The sequence below is a fragment of the Stegostoma tigrinum genome, chromosome 10 (assembly GCF_030684315.1).
Source record: "Stegostoma tigrinum isolate sSteTig4 chromosome 10, sSteTig4.hap1, whole genome shotgun sequence".
In the NCBI taxonomy this organism is placed as follows: Eukaryota; Metazoa; Chordata; class Chondrichthyes; order Orectolobiformes; family Stegostomatidae; genus Stegostoma; species Stegostoma tigrinum.
In genome coordinates, this window is record NC_081363.1 from 47,379,101 (window position 1) to 47,398,163 (window position 19,063).

The 19,063-nt window shown below is 40.3% G+C and overlaps 1 protein-coding gene across 3 annotated transcripts in view; it reads left to right on the forward strand.

The window, feature by feature from the left end:
* Positions 1-19,063, forward strand: part of cdkn3 (cyclin dependent kinase inhibitor 3) — a 23,001-nt gene continuing 3,938 nt past the window's right edge. For 2 of the 3 annotated variants that reach the window (XM_059649160.1, XM_048538006.2), the window contains exons 1-7: positions 1-785; positions 3,524-3,606; positions 10,956-11,011; positions 16,513-16,557; positions 17,064-17,286; positions 18,312-18,343; positions 18,500-18,603. In XM_059649160.1, coding sequence (XP_059505143.1) covers positions 774-785; positions 3,524-3,606; positions 10,956-11,011; positions 16,513-16,557; positions 17,064-17,286; positions 18,312-18,343; positions 18,500-18,603 — 555 coding nt within the window. In that variant the 5' untranslated portion in view covers positions 1-773. The remainder of the gene's footprint in view (positions 786-3,523; positions 3,607-10,955; positions 11,012-16,512; positions 16,558-17,063; positions 17,287-18,311; positions 18,344-18,499; positions 18,604-19,063) is intronic. The other variant, XM_048538007.2, reaches the window with a different exon arrangement.

Consider the following 19,063-nt stretch of genomic DNA (forward strand, 5'->3'; position numbering starts at 1 on the left):
GAGAGACATTTAGACAACTACATAGGGAGATAGATAGACATAGGTGAATACATAGAGAGGTGGTTACATACATAATGAAATAGAGAGAGAGGGAGAGGGAGAGATACATATAGGAATAACAGAGAGAGACTGAGAGCGAGGGGGAAAGATATACAGACAGGGACAGGCAGCTAGATACAGGAGTTCCAGACAGAGACAACAATAGTAATACAGAGAGAGAAGCATAAACAGAGAGTGACAGACAAGAACAGATACACTTTAGACGCAGAACTATAGACAGACCAGATAGATCTTGGAGTTACAGGAGGGAGAGGCAGATACGGGACAGGAGGGAAAAAGAAGCGGGAGCCGATACAGGACAGAAGTTAGAGAGAGAAGTCAGATATAGGACAGAAGTTAGAGCATTTACAGGGCAAGTGTTGGAGATGCATGGCTGGAATTAGAGATACAGAAATAGTATAGAAATTTGACACGGGGCACAGCTGAAAGTCATATAGGTGAAAAAAGGACAGAGGATTAAGAAAGTATATGACAAGAGATGAAGCATCTCGAAAACGCAGCAGAAATGTAGAAATTGCACAACAGCAGATACAGGTAGATAGTAATAAAGCAGTGGGAGACAACGGGAGGTAGGGCAAGGAGATTTCACGGGACAGTCTGCAAGAGGTAGAGATAGGAATAAGGAGACAGCAATATATTGAGAAAAAATACAATAACATACAGCGGGATACAGAACGTTTGTGTTTTGGCGTAGTGCAAGAAACTGACAAGGCATGGTGAACCTGGTGAGTGTAGACCAAACGCATTGGATCGTGCAATGTGATGACAGATTTCACTGGGTGTTGTGACACGGGGGTCGGTAATTTCATTGGATGGTGTGACACGTGGGTGTGACGTTACTTTGGATTGTGTTACATGAAGTTTGGCGAGTTCAGTGGTTGGCTTGCAATTTTTTGGGTTTGGTAGATTGAAGTAGCTTTCAAAGAGAAATATAATGAAAGAAGGGAAGCAGAGTTTTTGCGTTGTATTTGTTATCTTTAAAATCCACTTATTGCATTTCCTGGCAATGCCATCAGTTCTGTTAATCTCAACTTCTCTCTTAAACCTGATGAGCTACCCCATTTAAACAATTTGTCTGCAAATATGTTCCATGCATCTTTTGAAAGACATGAGTTAGTATTTTTAATTTGTAGGTGAAACTCATGAGCTGTGATGTTGCTCAAATCGGATGTGGAACCTGGAACAGGACTGTAGTACAGTATTTATCTATAAACTTGGTCAGAACTTTAAAGCTAAATGCATCTCTTGGTCAATTAAGCATAATTATTGTTGAACGTTTCTCAAGATTGGTAGTTTTATGGCTCTCCGCACTGTTCTCAACAAGTGCTTTATGTTCTCTCAATGTCCAAAAATGCCAGCAGGGAAGAATAGGATTTTTTTTTGTCTGTGGGCTGGAAGAGTCCAAAGCTAGAGGGCATAGGTTTAAGTTGAGAGGGGAAAGTTATAAAAGAGACCTAAGGGGCAACTTTTTCAAACACAAGTTCATGCGTGTATGGATGAGCTGCCGGAGAAAGTGGCGGAGACTGGTATGATTACGATATTTAAATGGATCTGGATGGATATATGAATAGGAAGGGTTTAGAGGGATATGGGTCAAATGCTTGCAAGTGGGACTAGATTTATATAGGCTATCTGGCTGGCACAGACAAGTTGGATCAAAGGGCTTGTTTCTGTACTGTATATCTCCATGACTGTTTTGCCTGGTTAATCAGAGGCACAGTGAAATCTATGCCTTCTGTATTTCCAACAGAACATGGAGTTCTCCAGCACGCTCAATGTGTGTGAACTTTTTTAGGATTGGAGCAGAAATGAAATTGCCAAGGAAGAGGTAGTGCAAGGCTTAGACTTGGGACAGGATGTTTCTAGAGCATATTGCATAAATTTGAGAAGTTTCAGTCTAGATTCCACATGCTATCTCTGTACACTTTATGCAGAGGTGTCAGTGCTGGAGTGGGGTGGACAAAGTCAGAAGTCGCAAGGCAACAGATTATAGTCCAACTGGTTTATTTGAAATCACAAGCTTTTGGGGTGCAGTGCCTCCATCAGGTGAAGTGCTGTCATGTTTCTTCTGACTTTGTACACGAGTGAGGGAACTAAAAAGGGAAAAAGTTGATTAAAAATTTTTTCTGTTTGTTTTGCCATTGATTGTTTATAAACAAAGTGACTTGATTAGCTGTGTTTGTATTGGTTGGTACTTTGGGCAGTTTTAAATCCCCTGTTTAGATTCATGTTAATCAGCATGACTAAAGTTAGATCTTAATTATCAGCATGTATGACAGACACTTAACAGAGACCAAATTCTATTTGGCCATCGCTCCTGTGCTCACAGACCCACGCCGGTTCCCAGTCAGGCCGTGTCTCACCCTTAAAATACTCTTTTTCCTTTCAGATTGCTCCACTACCTGTCTCTCCCTTACCTGGTAATCTGTTCTAGTCCCAAAACCCATGAGGAGATCTGTGGTCATCAAATTCTGGCCCTTGAACATCTCTGAATTCAATCACTCAAGCACTGTGGTCATTCCTTCAATGCCAACGCCACAAACACCTCATAATCCCTTCCCTACAGATGTTCCTTAAAATTTAACTCTGACTAAGATTTTGATCATCTTCCATAATATTTACCTTTTGTGGCTATGTCAAATCTAGCTTTATTATAGCTCATCTTAAGTGCCCTTTGGGAATTTTATTTCGGCAGCATTTAAATACAAGTTGTTGTAAAGTGTGGAGGCCAATTTTCGGCACTACAGATGTAAAGTAAAACTATTGTAACTTATGCTAATTGGAAGCTGTAAAGACCCAATCTGACAATGGCACAGATGCTGTTTGATCCCTTCAGTAAAATATTAAGACTGTATTTGTAATAACTGAGAGCACCAAAACATCTTCCTGTAAGTAACATTCTGATAGGTTTACAATGAATGTGAGATTGCCTCCTTGGCTGACAAAATGTATACTTGACAACAATTTGTATTTATTAGTGCCTAAATGCAATGTCAAAGAGGTAAGTTTTAAGGAGCATCTGTAGGGAAGGGTTCTAGATCTTGTGGCCTTTCCAGTTGAAGGAGTCACCACAGTGGTTTAATGATTAACCTTGGGGATGTTGAAAAGGCCAGAATCTGATGACCATAGATCTCTTCAAGCTTTGTGGCGCTATCACTAAAATGTTTTTGGGTGTATCAAATTCAACAAAGTTTAATTAGGGCTTAATTTTCAGCACAGCCTCCTTGTCAAATAAATATGTGCACAGAATCAAATCGTTTTGGTGCAATATTCAGCATTTCAAGCAGTTCAGAATACAACGTGTAGGAGTTCCTACTCTAATTGAGAAAACATGCTGTCTGGGGAGTGAGCATGAATTAGAAATATTGTTATATTTTATATTATTTATTTTCTTTATTATGTTTAACCTCATGAATTTGCACTGCAAATGACACTAGAAAGTCATTTTTAAAATGTTTTTTAGACTGGCACAATGAGAACAAGCGAATTTGACTCTTCAGATGAGGACTCTGAAGAACAACATCAATTGCCGTTGCAAGTATCTTGGTAAGTATCTGCAGTAAATTCACCGCTCACACCTAGCCAATATGTTTGTGCTCTATACACACATTAACACATGGCACCACTTGCCTCAGTCAGATGGAATCTTACTGAGATTGGAGAAAATTGCAATGTAATTCTGATTCTAATTGCTGTACCAGCCTGATCCTCGAATATTGCTGAAATGAATGACATGTTGCTGAAGCTCCATTCCACATTCAAGTTCACATTTGAGATAGAACAACACACACCTCTTTCCTCCTCCACTACTGTCTTCTACAAGCCTGCCTTCTTCAATCAGGATACACACTCAGATTCATACAGTTCCACATGCTACAAGATTGGGCCTTAACAGAATTCTTGAAAATAGCACACAAGCCATTTGCTAAGCTTGCACAATTAAAACAAAATTAGAATGCATCAAAGCTTTCCTGCAAGACAATTGTTGTCTCGATCAGAGCATTATTCTGTGCGTATTGTGCAAACACTCAAATTGGCCTGAAAAATGCCTTAACTGTTTGGCTGATTGAATCAAACAGTCCAATCATTCACTTGTCAGAATGCTTAGAATACAGTCTGTATTCTATTAGTCTGTGTGTGCAAATTCTAAACAGAATATCTTCTATTAAATTTGAGGCAATCTCTGCTGACACCAGAACTGTAGGGCAACTGTAGCTTGCACACGCAGAAGCTCACACGTGCATGGTTCCAGGTCTTCTATGTTGTTGCATCAGGTGTGACATAGAAATGGAAATTAGATGGGATGTGAGTTGGGGAGAGAATGGATGAGGCTGGAGGTGAGAGACAAGCTGGATTTCTCTCAAACCCCCACTCCAATAACACACTGTTTCCCTGAACCCCAGCCCACCACACCCCACCCCGGCTTGACACCTGGTCCTTCACAAACCCTTCCCTGTTCACTAATGCATGTTTGCAGGAAATAGCATACATTCTCTGCAAGGTCAGCAAACACAGCCTAAATTTGATTCCATGATTGACCAGCACTGTTTGAATAATCCTGTGTGCAAATAGCTACACTGATAACCAATTTAAGGTAATCGGTCTAACTCGTAAGGTGGCTTGCTAGAAATAACATAGATTCAGACACAGGGGCTTATTGTCACCAAATAAAATGAGTATGTTCAGATTTTGTGACTTTTTTTTAATTACCCAGGAGCTTGGGAAGCCTTTAATTCTCTGCTGTTTTCTCAATGGCACGGTTTTGGCTAATTGGAGTTAATTTGCAAACTAATCAGCACTATTTTCTCCTGTACATTTAATAGTTGTGATCATTTGAAATTTAGTATTCTTGCATTTTTCCTGATGAGTGTAAGATGAAAAGCTTCAAGAACCTGTCTATTTTCTTCTCAACATTTAAGTTCTGTACTCTTTGTAGCACACTTAATGTCTAATAAGTTTTCGAAGTAACAAATGCACCCTCCAAAAAAAAAGTAATTTTTCAAACAAATTCCAGAACCCTCGCCCCATCCCCCTTTCTGATGAAGGGGCTAGGCCCGAAACATCAGCTTTTGTGCTGCTGAGATGCTGCTTGGCCTGCTGTGTTCATCCAGCTTCACACTTGGTTATCTTGGATTCTCCAGAATCTGCAGTTCCCATTATCTCTGATACAATTTTAACCTCGCTGCAAAGCCTCTTCCAGGGATGCCTAACCTGAAGAAGTTACCCTCCTCCCTCCGGACCAGCCTCAGGGAATCTCTCTCCCACTGCACTCCACCTATCTTTTTTTCTGTCCATCTTCGGTCCGCCTCCCCCCTCTCCCTATTTATTCCAGAAACCTCTCCCCAACCCCCTCTCTGATGAAGGGTCTAGGCCCAAAACGTCAATTTTGTGCTCCTGAGATGCTGCTTGGCCTGCTGTGTTCATCCAGCTCCACACTTGTTATCTTTAATTTTTCAAACAAAGTTTTTTTTTATCAATGCCCCTTTTTCACAGTTTAAATTGACTTACTTAACTCTCACCACCACAAAAGTATGTTTGCTGCACATTTTTTTTTTCCTCTATTGCGCTGCAGACTCATTAAGTGTTGAAGAGACACTAATACATGAACCAGACATTAATAACTTGTCTAGTGTTCAACTGGAGTTCCTAATCCCATTTCAGTGTTGTACAAACATGCAAATTAGGAGCAGGACTAACCCCTCAGCTCTACTGATCTGATTACTCCACAAACCTTGCTACCTCTGATAACCTTTCACCCCATTGTTTATCGAGAATCTTCTTGATATTTCTGCCTCACAAATATTCAAAGACTCTCCTTCCACCACCTTTTGACAAAGGGAGTTCCTCAGTCCAAGGATGAGGCTCTGATCTTTGGATCAGTGTCAGGTGTCCTTGCAGTACTCTACAGGTAGAGAGGAACATAATCCTAACACGACACGTGGAACAGGCAACAAGGGATGTGATGGTCTCTGAGGAGCCGGGAGTATGGCAGCATTCACCTGAGGAGACATTGAGTGGCTAGGAAATTGCCTTCTGCCTGATAGTATGCTGTAGTGCCAGGCACAAGTATCCAGCATAAACATTCAGTTCCAACAGATGTGAGCTGGGCACAAGGATCACTCATTGACTGACTGTAAATTTGATGCTGTTTAAAAGGCAAGCAGTCATTGTCAGTGCTTAGAAGCAAATGCAACTTTCGTTTCTGTATTACTTCATTTCTGCTGCTGCTGAATTTTAAAAAAAGTTTTCAATTGTTTGGAGGCGTTCAAACATGTGGAAGCATGTGAAGATATTGGGCTACATTGAGCATTAGGGACAGAGTAGAGTCATAGAGTCATACAGCACGGAAACAGACCCTTCTGCCCAACTTGTCCATGCTGACCACGATTCCTAGACTGAACCAGTACCATTTGCCTGCTTTTGGATCACACTCTTCTAACTCTTTCCAGTTCATGTACCTGTCCAAATGTCTTTTAAATGTTGTAATTGTACTTGCCTCTACCACTTCCTCTGGCAGTTCATTCCATATACGCACTGCCCGCCATGTGGAAGAAGTCCTTCAGGTCCCTTTGTAAATCTGTCTCTTTCCAGGGCCCTACCAAAATGCAACCCTTTGCATAAATCTAAATTAAACACCATCTGCCAATCCTTGGCCAATTGGCCCAGTCAATTAAGATCCTGTTAGATAACCTTCTACACTGTCCACTACAACACCAATTTTTATGTCATCTACAAACTAACAAACCATGCCTCATATATTCTCAACCAAATCATTTGTATAAATGATGAACAACAGCGAACCCAACACTGATCCATACGACACACACTACGGGTCAAAGGCTTCCAGTCTATACAATAATCCTCTACCAATACCCTCTGTCTCTTACTGTCAAGCCAATTTTGTATCCAATTGGCTGGCTCTCCCTGGATCCCATGTGATCTAACCTTACTAATGGGTCTACCATGTGGAACTTTGTTGAATGCCTTGTTTAAGTCCATGTAGAAAATGATTACTGCTCTTCCTTCATCAATCTTCTTGGCCATCTCTTCAAAAAGCTCAAACAAGATTGAGAGACACAATTCTCCATGCACAAAGCCGTGCTGACTATCCTTAATCAGTCCTTGTCTTTCCAAAGTGTGTAGCTCCTCTCTGTCAGAATTTCCCTCAAAACAACTTACCCGCCATGACATCAGGCTCACCAGCATATAGTTCCCTGGCTTTTCCTTGGAGCTTTTCTTAATAATGGGACACCATTAGCCGCCCTCCAGCCTTCCAGTACCTCACCAATGGCTATTGATGATACAAATATCTCTACTAGGAGACAAGTTCTACAATGGAATGATGCTAAGGCCAGGTAATTCGTGCATCTTGGTTCTTAAATAGCAATACACTTCCACATTGTGCACTTGTATTTGCAGTGAAGCATCAGTGTGTGCCCTGAAGTCTTTTTCATTTCCCTCCCACTACTTATACCCTGAACAGCAACCCCTGGCTGGCAGCACTTGCTGGCTTCAGCACCAGAAATCCCAGGAGATTGTGGTAGTGGCAAGGGGGACAATAGGACAAGGGGTGGGAGGGGGATGAGGTGGGGGGGTGGGGGTTGGGGGGGCCATAGAAGCATGGTACAAAGATAATTTGACTAGTTTTGAAGAATAGCATGAGAAATTTTACTCAGGCTTATGGAGAGAAACCCTCCATGAAACTTGCCAAAATTGACACTTGTCTGATTTCTGATAGAAGTTAGCACCAAAGCCTTGTGGAAAGTTAAAGCTAAGCTTGTATGTCCTGACAGAGCTGTATATCTGATAAAGCAGTTTCATGATGGATAGACAGTCAATGTTGCTGTCAGAGATGAGTACACTGATCCCTGCGTTCATTAATACAATCTTTGCTACAAGGCTTTCTGGGGCATTTGATAGATATATGATGGAATATGCATCCAATTCAAAACAGATGGCAATCTCTTCAATCTGAAATCCTCACCCTAAGATATAAGAGATGATGGAACATAAATTTCCATTTGTGATAACCGTGGGGTAATTTCCCACTGAGAACACGGTGTTCAAAGGATCATGAACTGTTACTTCAAAAGCACTGACAACTACGGGTTAAACATCACCTTAAAGAAGACAGGTATATTCCTTCAACCAGCACCATACTTTGACTATATACCAGTTACTATTAATAATCAATGGCACATCCTGACGGCTATAAATAACTCCTATCTCAGAAGCCCAATCACTAGAAATGTCTGCATTGATACCTAAGTGACAAATAGAATTGACAGTGCAAGCTCAGTATTTGTCCATTTATGGAACTGTGAAGGAAACCAGATTTCAAATTAACAATAAAACTTAGTGTTCAAAGCAATGGTAGTACTTGCTGTCCTTTATGTTCACGAGATATGGACTACTTACTCTTGGTGTATTAAACAGTTTGACAGGTTCTTTTTGAAGTGATTTTTGGAACTTTGAAATGGGAGGACAAAGTGCACAATAGTGAGGTATTTCAAAAAGCAGAAGTGTCTGGAATTGAAGCATTTCTCATTTGGACACAGCACAGATAAGTAGTACATATGGCTGACAATAAAATCCCTAAGGCAGTCATGTATTCACAACCTGAGCTTGAAGATTAGGCTGAGGGTACTCCTTGAAGGTGAACCTCACAAAGTATGGCAGATCCATCATGGACTGGGAGAGAGAAGCTCAATAAAGAACTAATTGGGGAGTTATCTTAATTCGTGGTATTGTTTCCAGCAACAGCAAAGAATATGGTAGTTGAAGATAAATGTCAAGTGAGAAAGGTTAGATACTCCCTTGAAAATCAGACAATTTATCTTTGCCTACACCATGGAAAGCCAGACAGCTCTGCAACCAAACTCCAGAATCACAACAGCACAGCAGTTGAGTCTATACATGCAGAAAACATTCCATCTTCAATAAGAAAGGGAAACCAATGACACCGTGCTGCCCATCACTGAGGATTGGTTCATTTGTAGATCATCTTCCTTTTGATAGTTGTTTAATTGTGCACCACCATTCATGACTGGATGCTGAGCTTAAATCTGATCTGTTGATTTGTGGGATTGCTTGAATTTATCATATGCTCCATGTGCTGTTTGTCATGAACATAGCCTTGTGTTGCAATTTGAACAGTTTGGCATTTCATTTTTAGGTATTCTTATTGCTGCTAATCGCTTACCCATTTGCACTTGTTGAACCCCTAGCTTGATAACTGTGAGACCAAAAGAAATAGGAGCACGAGTAACCACTCAGACCCTAAAGCCTACCCTGCCATTCTATAAGATCTTGGCTGATCTGCCCCAGGTCTCATTGCCTCTTCTGTTTCAGCTCATCATAGCCCTCAACTCTTTGTTATTACAAAAATCTATCTACCTCCTCTTTAAATACTTCCAGTGATGTAGCCTCCATAACTCTGAGATAGAGAATAGCAGACATTCACTCCCCTCTGGGAGAATAAAGTTCATCTCATCTGTTTTAAACTCCTAACTCTATAACTGTGTCCCCTAGTTCAAGAAGTCCCCATGAACTGGAAACACCTTCTCAACTTTCACCACATCAAGCCCCCTCAGAATCTGGTATGTTTCAATAAGATTCTTCTAAATTCTGATGAATTAAGGCACAATCGGTTCATCTGATTTTGATAAGTCAACCCCATCTTCCCAGGAATCAACCTGATCAATCTTTTTTTTAAACTGTCATCAATGCAACTACACCCTTTGAGCAAAGTGAGAGATTTGCCAGACCATGAGATTACACATTGCGGCCCAATATCGTTATGCTGCTGCTGTGGTATCCGACTCTTGAATTGTCCTTTCTACCTTCAATGTTTCTTGCAATTTGTGTTTAATGTGGAAGAGTGATTCACCAGCTGAGGCAGGCTGGCAAGTTGCATACAGCAGGTTTCCCTACCTGTATTTGAACTTATGTCATAAGACTTCACGGGTTCCAGAGACCATGTTGAGGACTCCTCTACACTGCCTCTTGAATGTATACAGTGGTGCCACCTCTAGCAATGGTGGAGTCTGAGACAGTGGGGTTACTGTATGATTTGGTGAGTAGGACTATGTCAGGTTTTGCTTGATTGTCTCTTGAGGATAGCACTCCTGAGTTTTGGCACATGACCCTGGATGTTAATAAGGTGGACTTTTCAGGGTTCCCTAGGCAGGATGTGCCGTTGTCATTTCTGGGACCTAGTTCAATGCCTGATGGTCCATCTGTTTTATTCCTTTGTGACTTGTCTACAGTAGTTGGGTACAACTAAATGAGTTCCCATTTTGGGAGGCATTTACTAGTCAACCACATTGCTGTGGATCTGGCCAGATGGACAAGGGTGGCAGATTTCCTTCCCCAAAAACATCAATAAACCAGATGAGCTTTTACAACTGTTAATTGTACAGTCTGTTAGTTTCATGATCACCCTTACTGACATTGGCTTTTAGTTCCATGTGTTAGGATTCAAACTTGTGTCCCTAGAACACTAGTCTGCTCCTCTGGTTAGCCAGTTCAGCAGCAGTACCACAATGGCAGCACTCCCTAGTATAAATCAAAGGGAAAACATAGCACTGCCAATTACTGATGGGGTTGAATGTTACCGAAATATAAAAGTAAGAAACATAATGTGTGAATGTCATATTGTACCAAGGAACCATAAAAATGGAGAGAAACTTGATAACAAGACAAATCTAAACGCTTTGTATCTAAATGCATGAAGAAATTGGAATAAGGGAGTTGTGTACAGGCCTCCTAGTAGTGATCCATTGTCTTTTTCTGAATATTAAAGTATATGCTTAATTTTGGGAGTGTCTGTTGTGTTTGGCCACTTTAAATTGCTAAAATATATGGATAGCAAAATATTTCTATGTATTTAATAGGTTGGCTTTATCAGTGGTGAACTGCCACCAGTTCCTTGGAATCTGTGCATTGCCAGGTAAGCCATTCGATTTGATTTATTATTGTCACGTGCGGAGATACAGATGCATTGAGTTGCGTGCTATCCAGACAAAGTGTACCTTACATAAATACTGCAGGGTAATAAAAAAAATGCAGAATATAGTATTACAGCTAGAGAGAAAGTGCAGTGAAAGATCAATGCTAATATATGAGACACCTGTTCATAAGTCTGGTAACACTGGAGAAGAAGCTGTTCTTGAATCTGTTGGTACATGTTTTCAAACTTCTATATCTTCTGCCTAACAAAAGAGAGTATAACCTTGTTGGGAGGGGTCTTTGATTATGTTGGTTGCATTTCCGAGACAGTGGGAAGTATAAATGGAGTCAACAGAAGGAAGGTTGGTTCTCATGTTGGACTCGGCTGTGTTCACAACTCTCTAATTTCTTGCAGTCTTGGGCAAAGCAATTGCCATTCCATGCCTTGATGCATCCAGCTAGGATGCTTTCTATGGTCCATCTAAAAAATTGGAAAGAGTCATTGTGGATATGCCCAATTTCCTTAGCCTCCTGAGGAAGTAAAGGGATTGGTGTAGTTTCTTGACTGTAGCATCAACATGGGTGGACCAGGACAGATTATCGGTGATATATCCTCCTAGGAACTTGAAGCTCTCAACCATCTCCAGCTCAGCACCATTGATAGACATGGACATGTCCTCCACTCCACTTCCTGAAGTCAGTGACCATCTCCTTCGTTTTGCTGACATTGAGGGAGAGATTGTTGTCTTGAGACCATGCCACTAACCTGTCTATCTCTTCCCTGTACTCTGTCACATTATTGTTTAAGATCTGACCCACTACAGGTGGTGTCATCAGCAAATTTGGAAGTGGAGTAAGAGCTGAATTTGGCCACACAGTCATGAATGTATATTGAGTATAGTGAGTGGCTGAGTACGCAGCCTTGCGGGGCAGCAGTATTGAGGATTATCGTGGAGGAGGTGTCGTTGCCTACCCTTACTGATCGTGGTCTGAAAGTCAGGAAGTCAAGGATCCAGTTGCAGGGCGTAGCAGAGTCTTAGGTCTCAGATTTTGGAGATGAGTTTGGTTGGAATTATGGCATTGAAGGCAGAACTAAATCAATACATAGGAGTCTGTAGTAAGTGTTGTTATCCGGATGTTCCAGGGATGAGTATTAGGCCACGGTAATGGCTGTGGACCTATTGTAACTGCAGGAAAATTGTAGTGGATCAAGGTAATCTGGGAGGCTGGAGTTGATGTGTACCATTACTAATGTCTCAAAGCACTTCGTAATGATGGATATCAAATATGCGAAATACAGTGCCACAGAAGTGTGGTTTTTCTTTCAAGGATTTGCCTTAATGGTCAATGATAATTTAAAAAATGAGGCTGCAACATCCTGCAAAATAGGCATATTTTAATTAAAGCAGCTCAATAAGGTAATCTGAGTTTTAAACTGAATTCAGAGATAGAGAATTTGACATGAGAATTCCTAAGTATCACCACCAACTAAACTGATATTCTCAGCATTGTTAATTTTCTGTAAACTCTGCTGGTTTCCTAATTAGAATATAATACAGCAGGTATCAGTGGATCAGTCAGTTGGCACCAATCTAAGCTGAAATGACAGGACAGTGACTGGTATCTTTAAATAAATGAAAGATTTTTAGCCTTCTGTGAGAGGTAGCACCTTATTCTGAGTCAGAAGGTTTGGCTTCAAGTATGACTCCACAAACCTAAAGGATATAATCTAAATTGAGTCAGAAGTGCAGAGTTTCAACTGGGGCATTAAACCAAAGTTGCAACTGCTCCCTCAACTGGGTATAAAAGAATGGTATTCACAGTTCTCCTCATTATCTAAGTCTATATATTTATCCTTCAACCAATATTAGAAAAACAAGCTATCTCATTGCTATTGGATCTTCATGTATGCCACAATGTTTTTGACTTGGCTAATATCCATTGACTGGTCAGTTTTCCTAAAATTGTGAACAATACTATATAAGCATATATTATTTCTGTCTAAAGTTACACTTGGTTTAATATCATGCTTTGTATTGTACACTTGAGATCCTACTCAAGCCTATGGCAAAAGGATGAAGCAAATGTGCCCCAATAAAGAATCAAATGAGGAAACACAGCCTTGTGTTCTTTGTGTTATGAAGCCAAATGAATTTATCCCAGGTGTTACACCAGTAGAGATCATACCTTTTTAAAAAGGAATTGAACTTTCAATGAATAGCTGAATGGATGACAGGACAAGATTTCACGTTTTACTGTAACAAACCAGCTAGAAGCACTATTGATTCAACACTTTTTATAGGCACTTTGTATTTAAAATTATATAAAACTTAACTTCTTTCACAACCAACAAAGAAAACTATTTGGCAAATGTTACATTGTCCTTTAAATAGATATTCAATTATCCTGGAAGCACTCCAAAATGTTTCTATGCATCCAAGGGGTTAATGTTTTCTTTTCCCAATTGGAAACTTTTAATTGCAGAACCAACATTCACTGTAGGTAATAAAATGTGAGGCTGGATGAACACAGCAGGCCAAGCAGCATCTCAGGAGCACAAAAGCTGACGTTTCGGGCCTAGACCCTTCATCAGAGCTCTGATGAAGGGTCTAGGCCCGAAACGTCAGCTTTTGTGCTCCTGAGATGCTGCTTGGCCTGCTGTGTTCATCCAGCCTCACATTTTATTATCTTGGAATCTCCAGCATCTGCAGTTCCCATTATCTCTTCACTGTAGGTAACAAGGTGTAGAGCTGGATGAACACAGCAGGCCAAGCAGTATCATAGGAGCAGGAAAGCTGACATTTCAGGTTTTTGAAGAAGGGTCTAGGCCCGAAACATCAGCTTTTGTGCTCCTAAGATGCTGTTTGGCCTGCTGTGTTCATCCAGCCCCACACTTTGTTATCTCAGATTCTCCAGCATCTGCAGTTCCTACTATCTCATTCACTGTAGGTGTTCTTGTAGCTATAGCTCCCACTAGCTACAGCTAAGCAAATTTTCCAGAGTCCTTTTCATCTTTGCAGACTGAGAACAAGCTGAATACTCTGTCTCGTTCAAAACCAACCTCAGTAGCTGGTACAAATTCAATTAATAAATCTGTTTTAATTTCTATAACAATCATCACAAAACTATCATTTATTGTTGTTAAAACCCATCTTGATTCATTAATTCCCTTTAGGGAAGGAAATCTGCCATCTTTACCTAGTCTAACATTTGACTCCAGATTCACAGGAATGATTTGTCAGGCCAGCCACTGCAATCTTTTTAATTAAATTAAATTAAATTAACATATAAAATGGCCTAAATGCCAGAAAATAATCAGTGTTATAATTACCTTCTAACTGACAAGGTTAATAGTGAAATTGCCCACAAGTCCTAAAAAAAAATTATTTTAATGGTGTATGTCATTTTCTCTTTAGTTTTGTTTTGTACTAATTAAGGGTAGATTGCCCAAGTAACCTTTTATAGTAGCTGGAGATTATGGTCTTTTTTCATGTCATGTTTTGCCCATTTCACAGTTGGGTCAGTCTCTAGATTCCATATGACCTTGGCCCAATTCTACCGTTTTCACCATTGACACGTATCATGCATGTGGCATAGAAGACACCTGAGAGTAGTAGCATGGATGGACAGCTAGTGCACACTCCTGGAACTGTTTATAACCAAAACAAATTGTTCAACATGATTCAGAAACAGTTTTTCACATAACAAATAAACTCCGACACAAATTATGGGGACTGTTACTACTTAGAGGCAATATGAATCTCTCTTCCTAGGAAGAATTTGGGCAAGAAGATGACAGGAGGTAGGTGTAGCAAGAACTCCTTCTCTTAACTTACCACTTCCCCCATTGTCTTTGCAGTCAGAGAGTCAGAGATGTACAGCACTGAAACAGACCGTCTGGTCCAACTCGTCCATGCCGGTCTGATATCCTGAATTAATCTAGTCCCATCTGCTAGCATTTGGCCCATATCCTTCTAAACCCTTCCTATTCATGTACCCATCCAGATGCCTTTTAAATGTTGTGACTGTACCAGCCTCCACCACTTCCTCTGGAAGCTCATTCCATACACACCACACCATCTGTGTGGAAAAAATTGCCCCTTGGGTCTCTTTTAAATCTTTCCTTCTCACCTTGAAACCTTTAGCCTCTAGCTTTGGACTCCTTCACCCCTGGAAAACGACTCTGTCTATTTACCCTATCCATGCCCATCATAATTTTATAAACCTTTATAAAGTCACCCTTCAACCTCTGACACTCCTGAGAAAACAGCCTCTCCATATAGCACAAAGCTTCCAACCCAGGTGACATCCTCATAAGTCTTTTCTGGATCTTTTCAAGTTTCACAACATCCTTCCTATAGCAGGGCGACCAGAATTGCAAGCATTATTCCCAAAGTGGCCTAACCAATGTCCTGTACAACTCCACAACATGACCTCCCAACTCCTAATCTCAATGCACTGACCAATTAAGGCAAGCGTACCAAATGCCTTCTTCACTATCCTGTCTACCTGGGACTCCACGTTCAAGGAACTATGAACCTGGACTCCCCAGGTTCTGCCGTGATTTGCCTTTCCAAAACGCAGCACCACATATTTAACTAAATTAAACTCCAGCTACTACTCCTTAGCCCATTGATCCCATTGTACTCCTGAGGTTACCTTCACTGTCCACTACACCTGCAATTTTGGTGTCACCTGCAAACTTACTAATCATACCTATGTTCACATCAAAATCATTTATATAAATTATGAAAAGAAGTGGACCCAGCACCAATCTTTTTGGCACACCGCTGACCACAGACCTCCAGTGAGAAAAGCAACCCTCCAACACTACTCTCTGTCTTATATCTTCAAGCCAGTTCTGTACCCTTCGTACAAGGGGAATATCCAGTCCTGATAAGTGGTGATTACTCTACATCACAGATTTGGGATACTAGGGCTTAAACAACGTTGACAGCAGAAGAACAGAATCTATGAAATGGGCAACAGGCCCCACAATATTGTTTTTAAAAAAGTGCTACCCTTGTGGACTAAACCTCCAGGATTTACAAGGAACCCTTCACCCTCCCCAGCCCGTTTTACTTCATTTTCGCAGCCCTTGCATGTAGTTTCAAACTCCAGTCCACATAATCCAAGCACTTAACAGGAATATTAATTGCAATGGTCAAGAAAATAATGTAGTTACAACAGCGCAGCATGCAACAGAAGAGGCAGTATGTAGGTTGCACTGGTTGTTAGGATAATTATTACAGTTGAATAAAGTTTTGTCAGAAATATATAATACTACATAATAATAAATAGGATTATTAGTAACCAAGTAAGAGCGTTGCAACAATTACATTTCTTGATGTCAGGCCTGAACTAATTTCACAGTTTTTTTTTGTCAAACCTGCCATGGGAAAATAATAATGTACAGGTATTAGAATATCCTACTTTATAATATTGCTTCTGCTTTAAAAATTGGATTCACTACAGTTATTAAATACTACTACTTTTAAACAGGTTGTAAATTTAAAGATGTAAGAAGAAATCTTCAGAAAGATTTAGGTAATTGATTTTTATATATATGTATATCTTGTGTCTGGTCTTGGGTTTAAGGAAGGTATCTATTTTTGTTAACACTTCAATCCAACTATTTTGCATTTGGAGTTACTCTTCACCATTTATATTTTATTTTGGACTTTTTTTTGTCCTACTCTGTTGCAGGAGACTTGCTTGCAGAGTCCTTCTAATGCTGTTGTAACCTAATGTTTGATGCAGGAGAATAATTCCCATTTGATTTGTTTTTTTTTCAGCCAATAATGGGAGCTGAAATTAGCATGCTTTTGTGGGAAATTGCAAATCAAATGTGTGTCTTTTGCATACATTAATATAATACAGTTCCACTCAACTGCTGCCTTCTTTTACTAGTTGAATTCAACTTAAATAAGCCAGTAGCTCCTGCAATCTGAGTTGTCGATTCTGTAGTTGAGATTAGGCTATATACTCTGTAGCAGATATGGAGTTGATTGGTTGTATAATTCTTAGTATGTATATTCTTCAATTATTCACAGAAGAGCTCAAGAATCACGACATACAGGATGTATTTGTGTTCTGTACCAAAGGAGAGATGGTGAAATACAGGGTTCCAGGCTTGTTGGAATCATACGAGCAACATGGATTCAAGGTGTATCATTACCCTTTCCCTGATGGTAGTGTTCCAGATATTGCTAACTGTTGGAAAATTCTGGAAGAGTTGAGAATTTGCTTGGAAAATGCGAAAAGGATCCTTATCCAGTATGTGCATTGTAACTGTTAATTGCAAACTTGTAGAAAATGTAAACTTCTCTGGCAGATCAATTGCAGACGCAAGCAACTGTCTCAATTAGGATTAAGTGTAGAAATTGTTTAAGACTGATAAATTGTCATGTGGTGAGATTTACTTCCACAACTACATAAGTACAAACACCACCAAAGTCCAAAGGTGTGCCAGTTGGGTGGATTGGCTATGCTAAATTGCCTATAGTGTCCAGGGATGTACAGGCTTCGTAGATTAGCCCTGGGAAATGCAGGGTTACAGGGATAAAGTGGAGAGGTGGGTGATTCTGGGTAGGATGCTCTTTAGTGAGTTGGCGTGGACTTAATGGGCCAAATGGCCTGCTTCCACGCTGTAGGGAATTCTATGAAAGTTTCCAATGTCAGACTAGTTTGAACATTGAGGAGCTACTGCATTATTAGTACCTCTGATTGGGAGCTTAGAACTGACATACTTCTGCAGGATTTGAAAGCAATTACCAGCTTCATCAGTCTTTCTGATGCAATTACACATGCTCGGCTGCAAACCCTCAGTGTAATTTTTCCAGCTTCTAAGCCATTGGGCCTGAAGTACAAACAAGTCCCTTTTCAAAACGTATTCACTTGTCTATTCATGAGCTGCATCACGGATCAGCAATAGGTCACAATTCAATGATGTCGTAAATGTTTCAGGTATGTTGAGACTCCGTTTCCGTGGTTAATGCGTGAGAATTTGAGAGAAAGCAGAATACATATCTGCACTCATGCAACATTTTTTTCAAAGCCACTTTTGACTCAGTTCCACCCTAGGGTTGAATTTGAGTCTGAGGTTACCTTGTATTTTCATTTCTCACAATTAGTTTGTGTGCTCAATTGAAGGAAGTGTCTATATCACTCACATTCTAGACAGCTGATTAATCCTGACAGACTGATTAGCAGGTTTTATATGATATCAATGCAACAGCCAAATATCTTTTATATCAGAATCGTAAACATTTTCTTGAAGCACACTCTAATTATCTTTGCAGATGTTACGGAGGCCTTGGACGTTCATGTCTAAGTAAGTGCAAAACTTCACGTCTTATTCTTCCACTATTTTGTAAGCTTTTATTTCCCACCAAAGAAAAATTGAAGAGTGCTTCTTTAATTCTCAAGTCATGTAATCAGCTTAATAAAACAATTTGCAAGTGCTTCCTTCCTACATTGTGTCTCCTAGTTGCAGCATGTCTTCTACTTCAGTTGTCCGATACTATGTTACCAGAAGAAGCAATTGGCTACCTTCGTGAACTAAGAGGAGCTGCAGCAATACAAACAGTGAAGGTATAAGTGAAATGTCTCAAATTCTCAGACCACAAGAAATAGGAAACGGAGTAGGCTGTCCAAGCTTTCAAGTCTGCTCTATGTTTAATAGGATCATGGCTGATCCAAGATTCCTCACTTTCATATATTTCCCCACAAAACCAGATCTCCCTACTGATCAAGGATTGCTCTAGCTCAGCCTTAAATACATCACCAAGACTCTGCCCCCAAAGCTCTCTATGGCAAGGACTTCCAAAGACAGTCAACCTTCTGAAAGAAGAAATTCCTCCTCTTCTCAGTCTTAAATTGGCTCTCATTTCTGCTCCTTGACTTAGCATTTACCATGTCAAGCCCCTTAAGAATCCTATATATTTCAATGAAATCACCTCTCATTCTTCTAATCTACAGTGAGTAGGGGCCAAACTGTTTAGACTTTGCTGATAAGACAATCCCTCCCTACCAAGGAATCTTCTCTGAACTG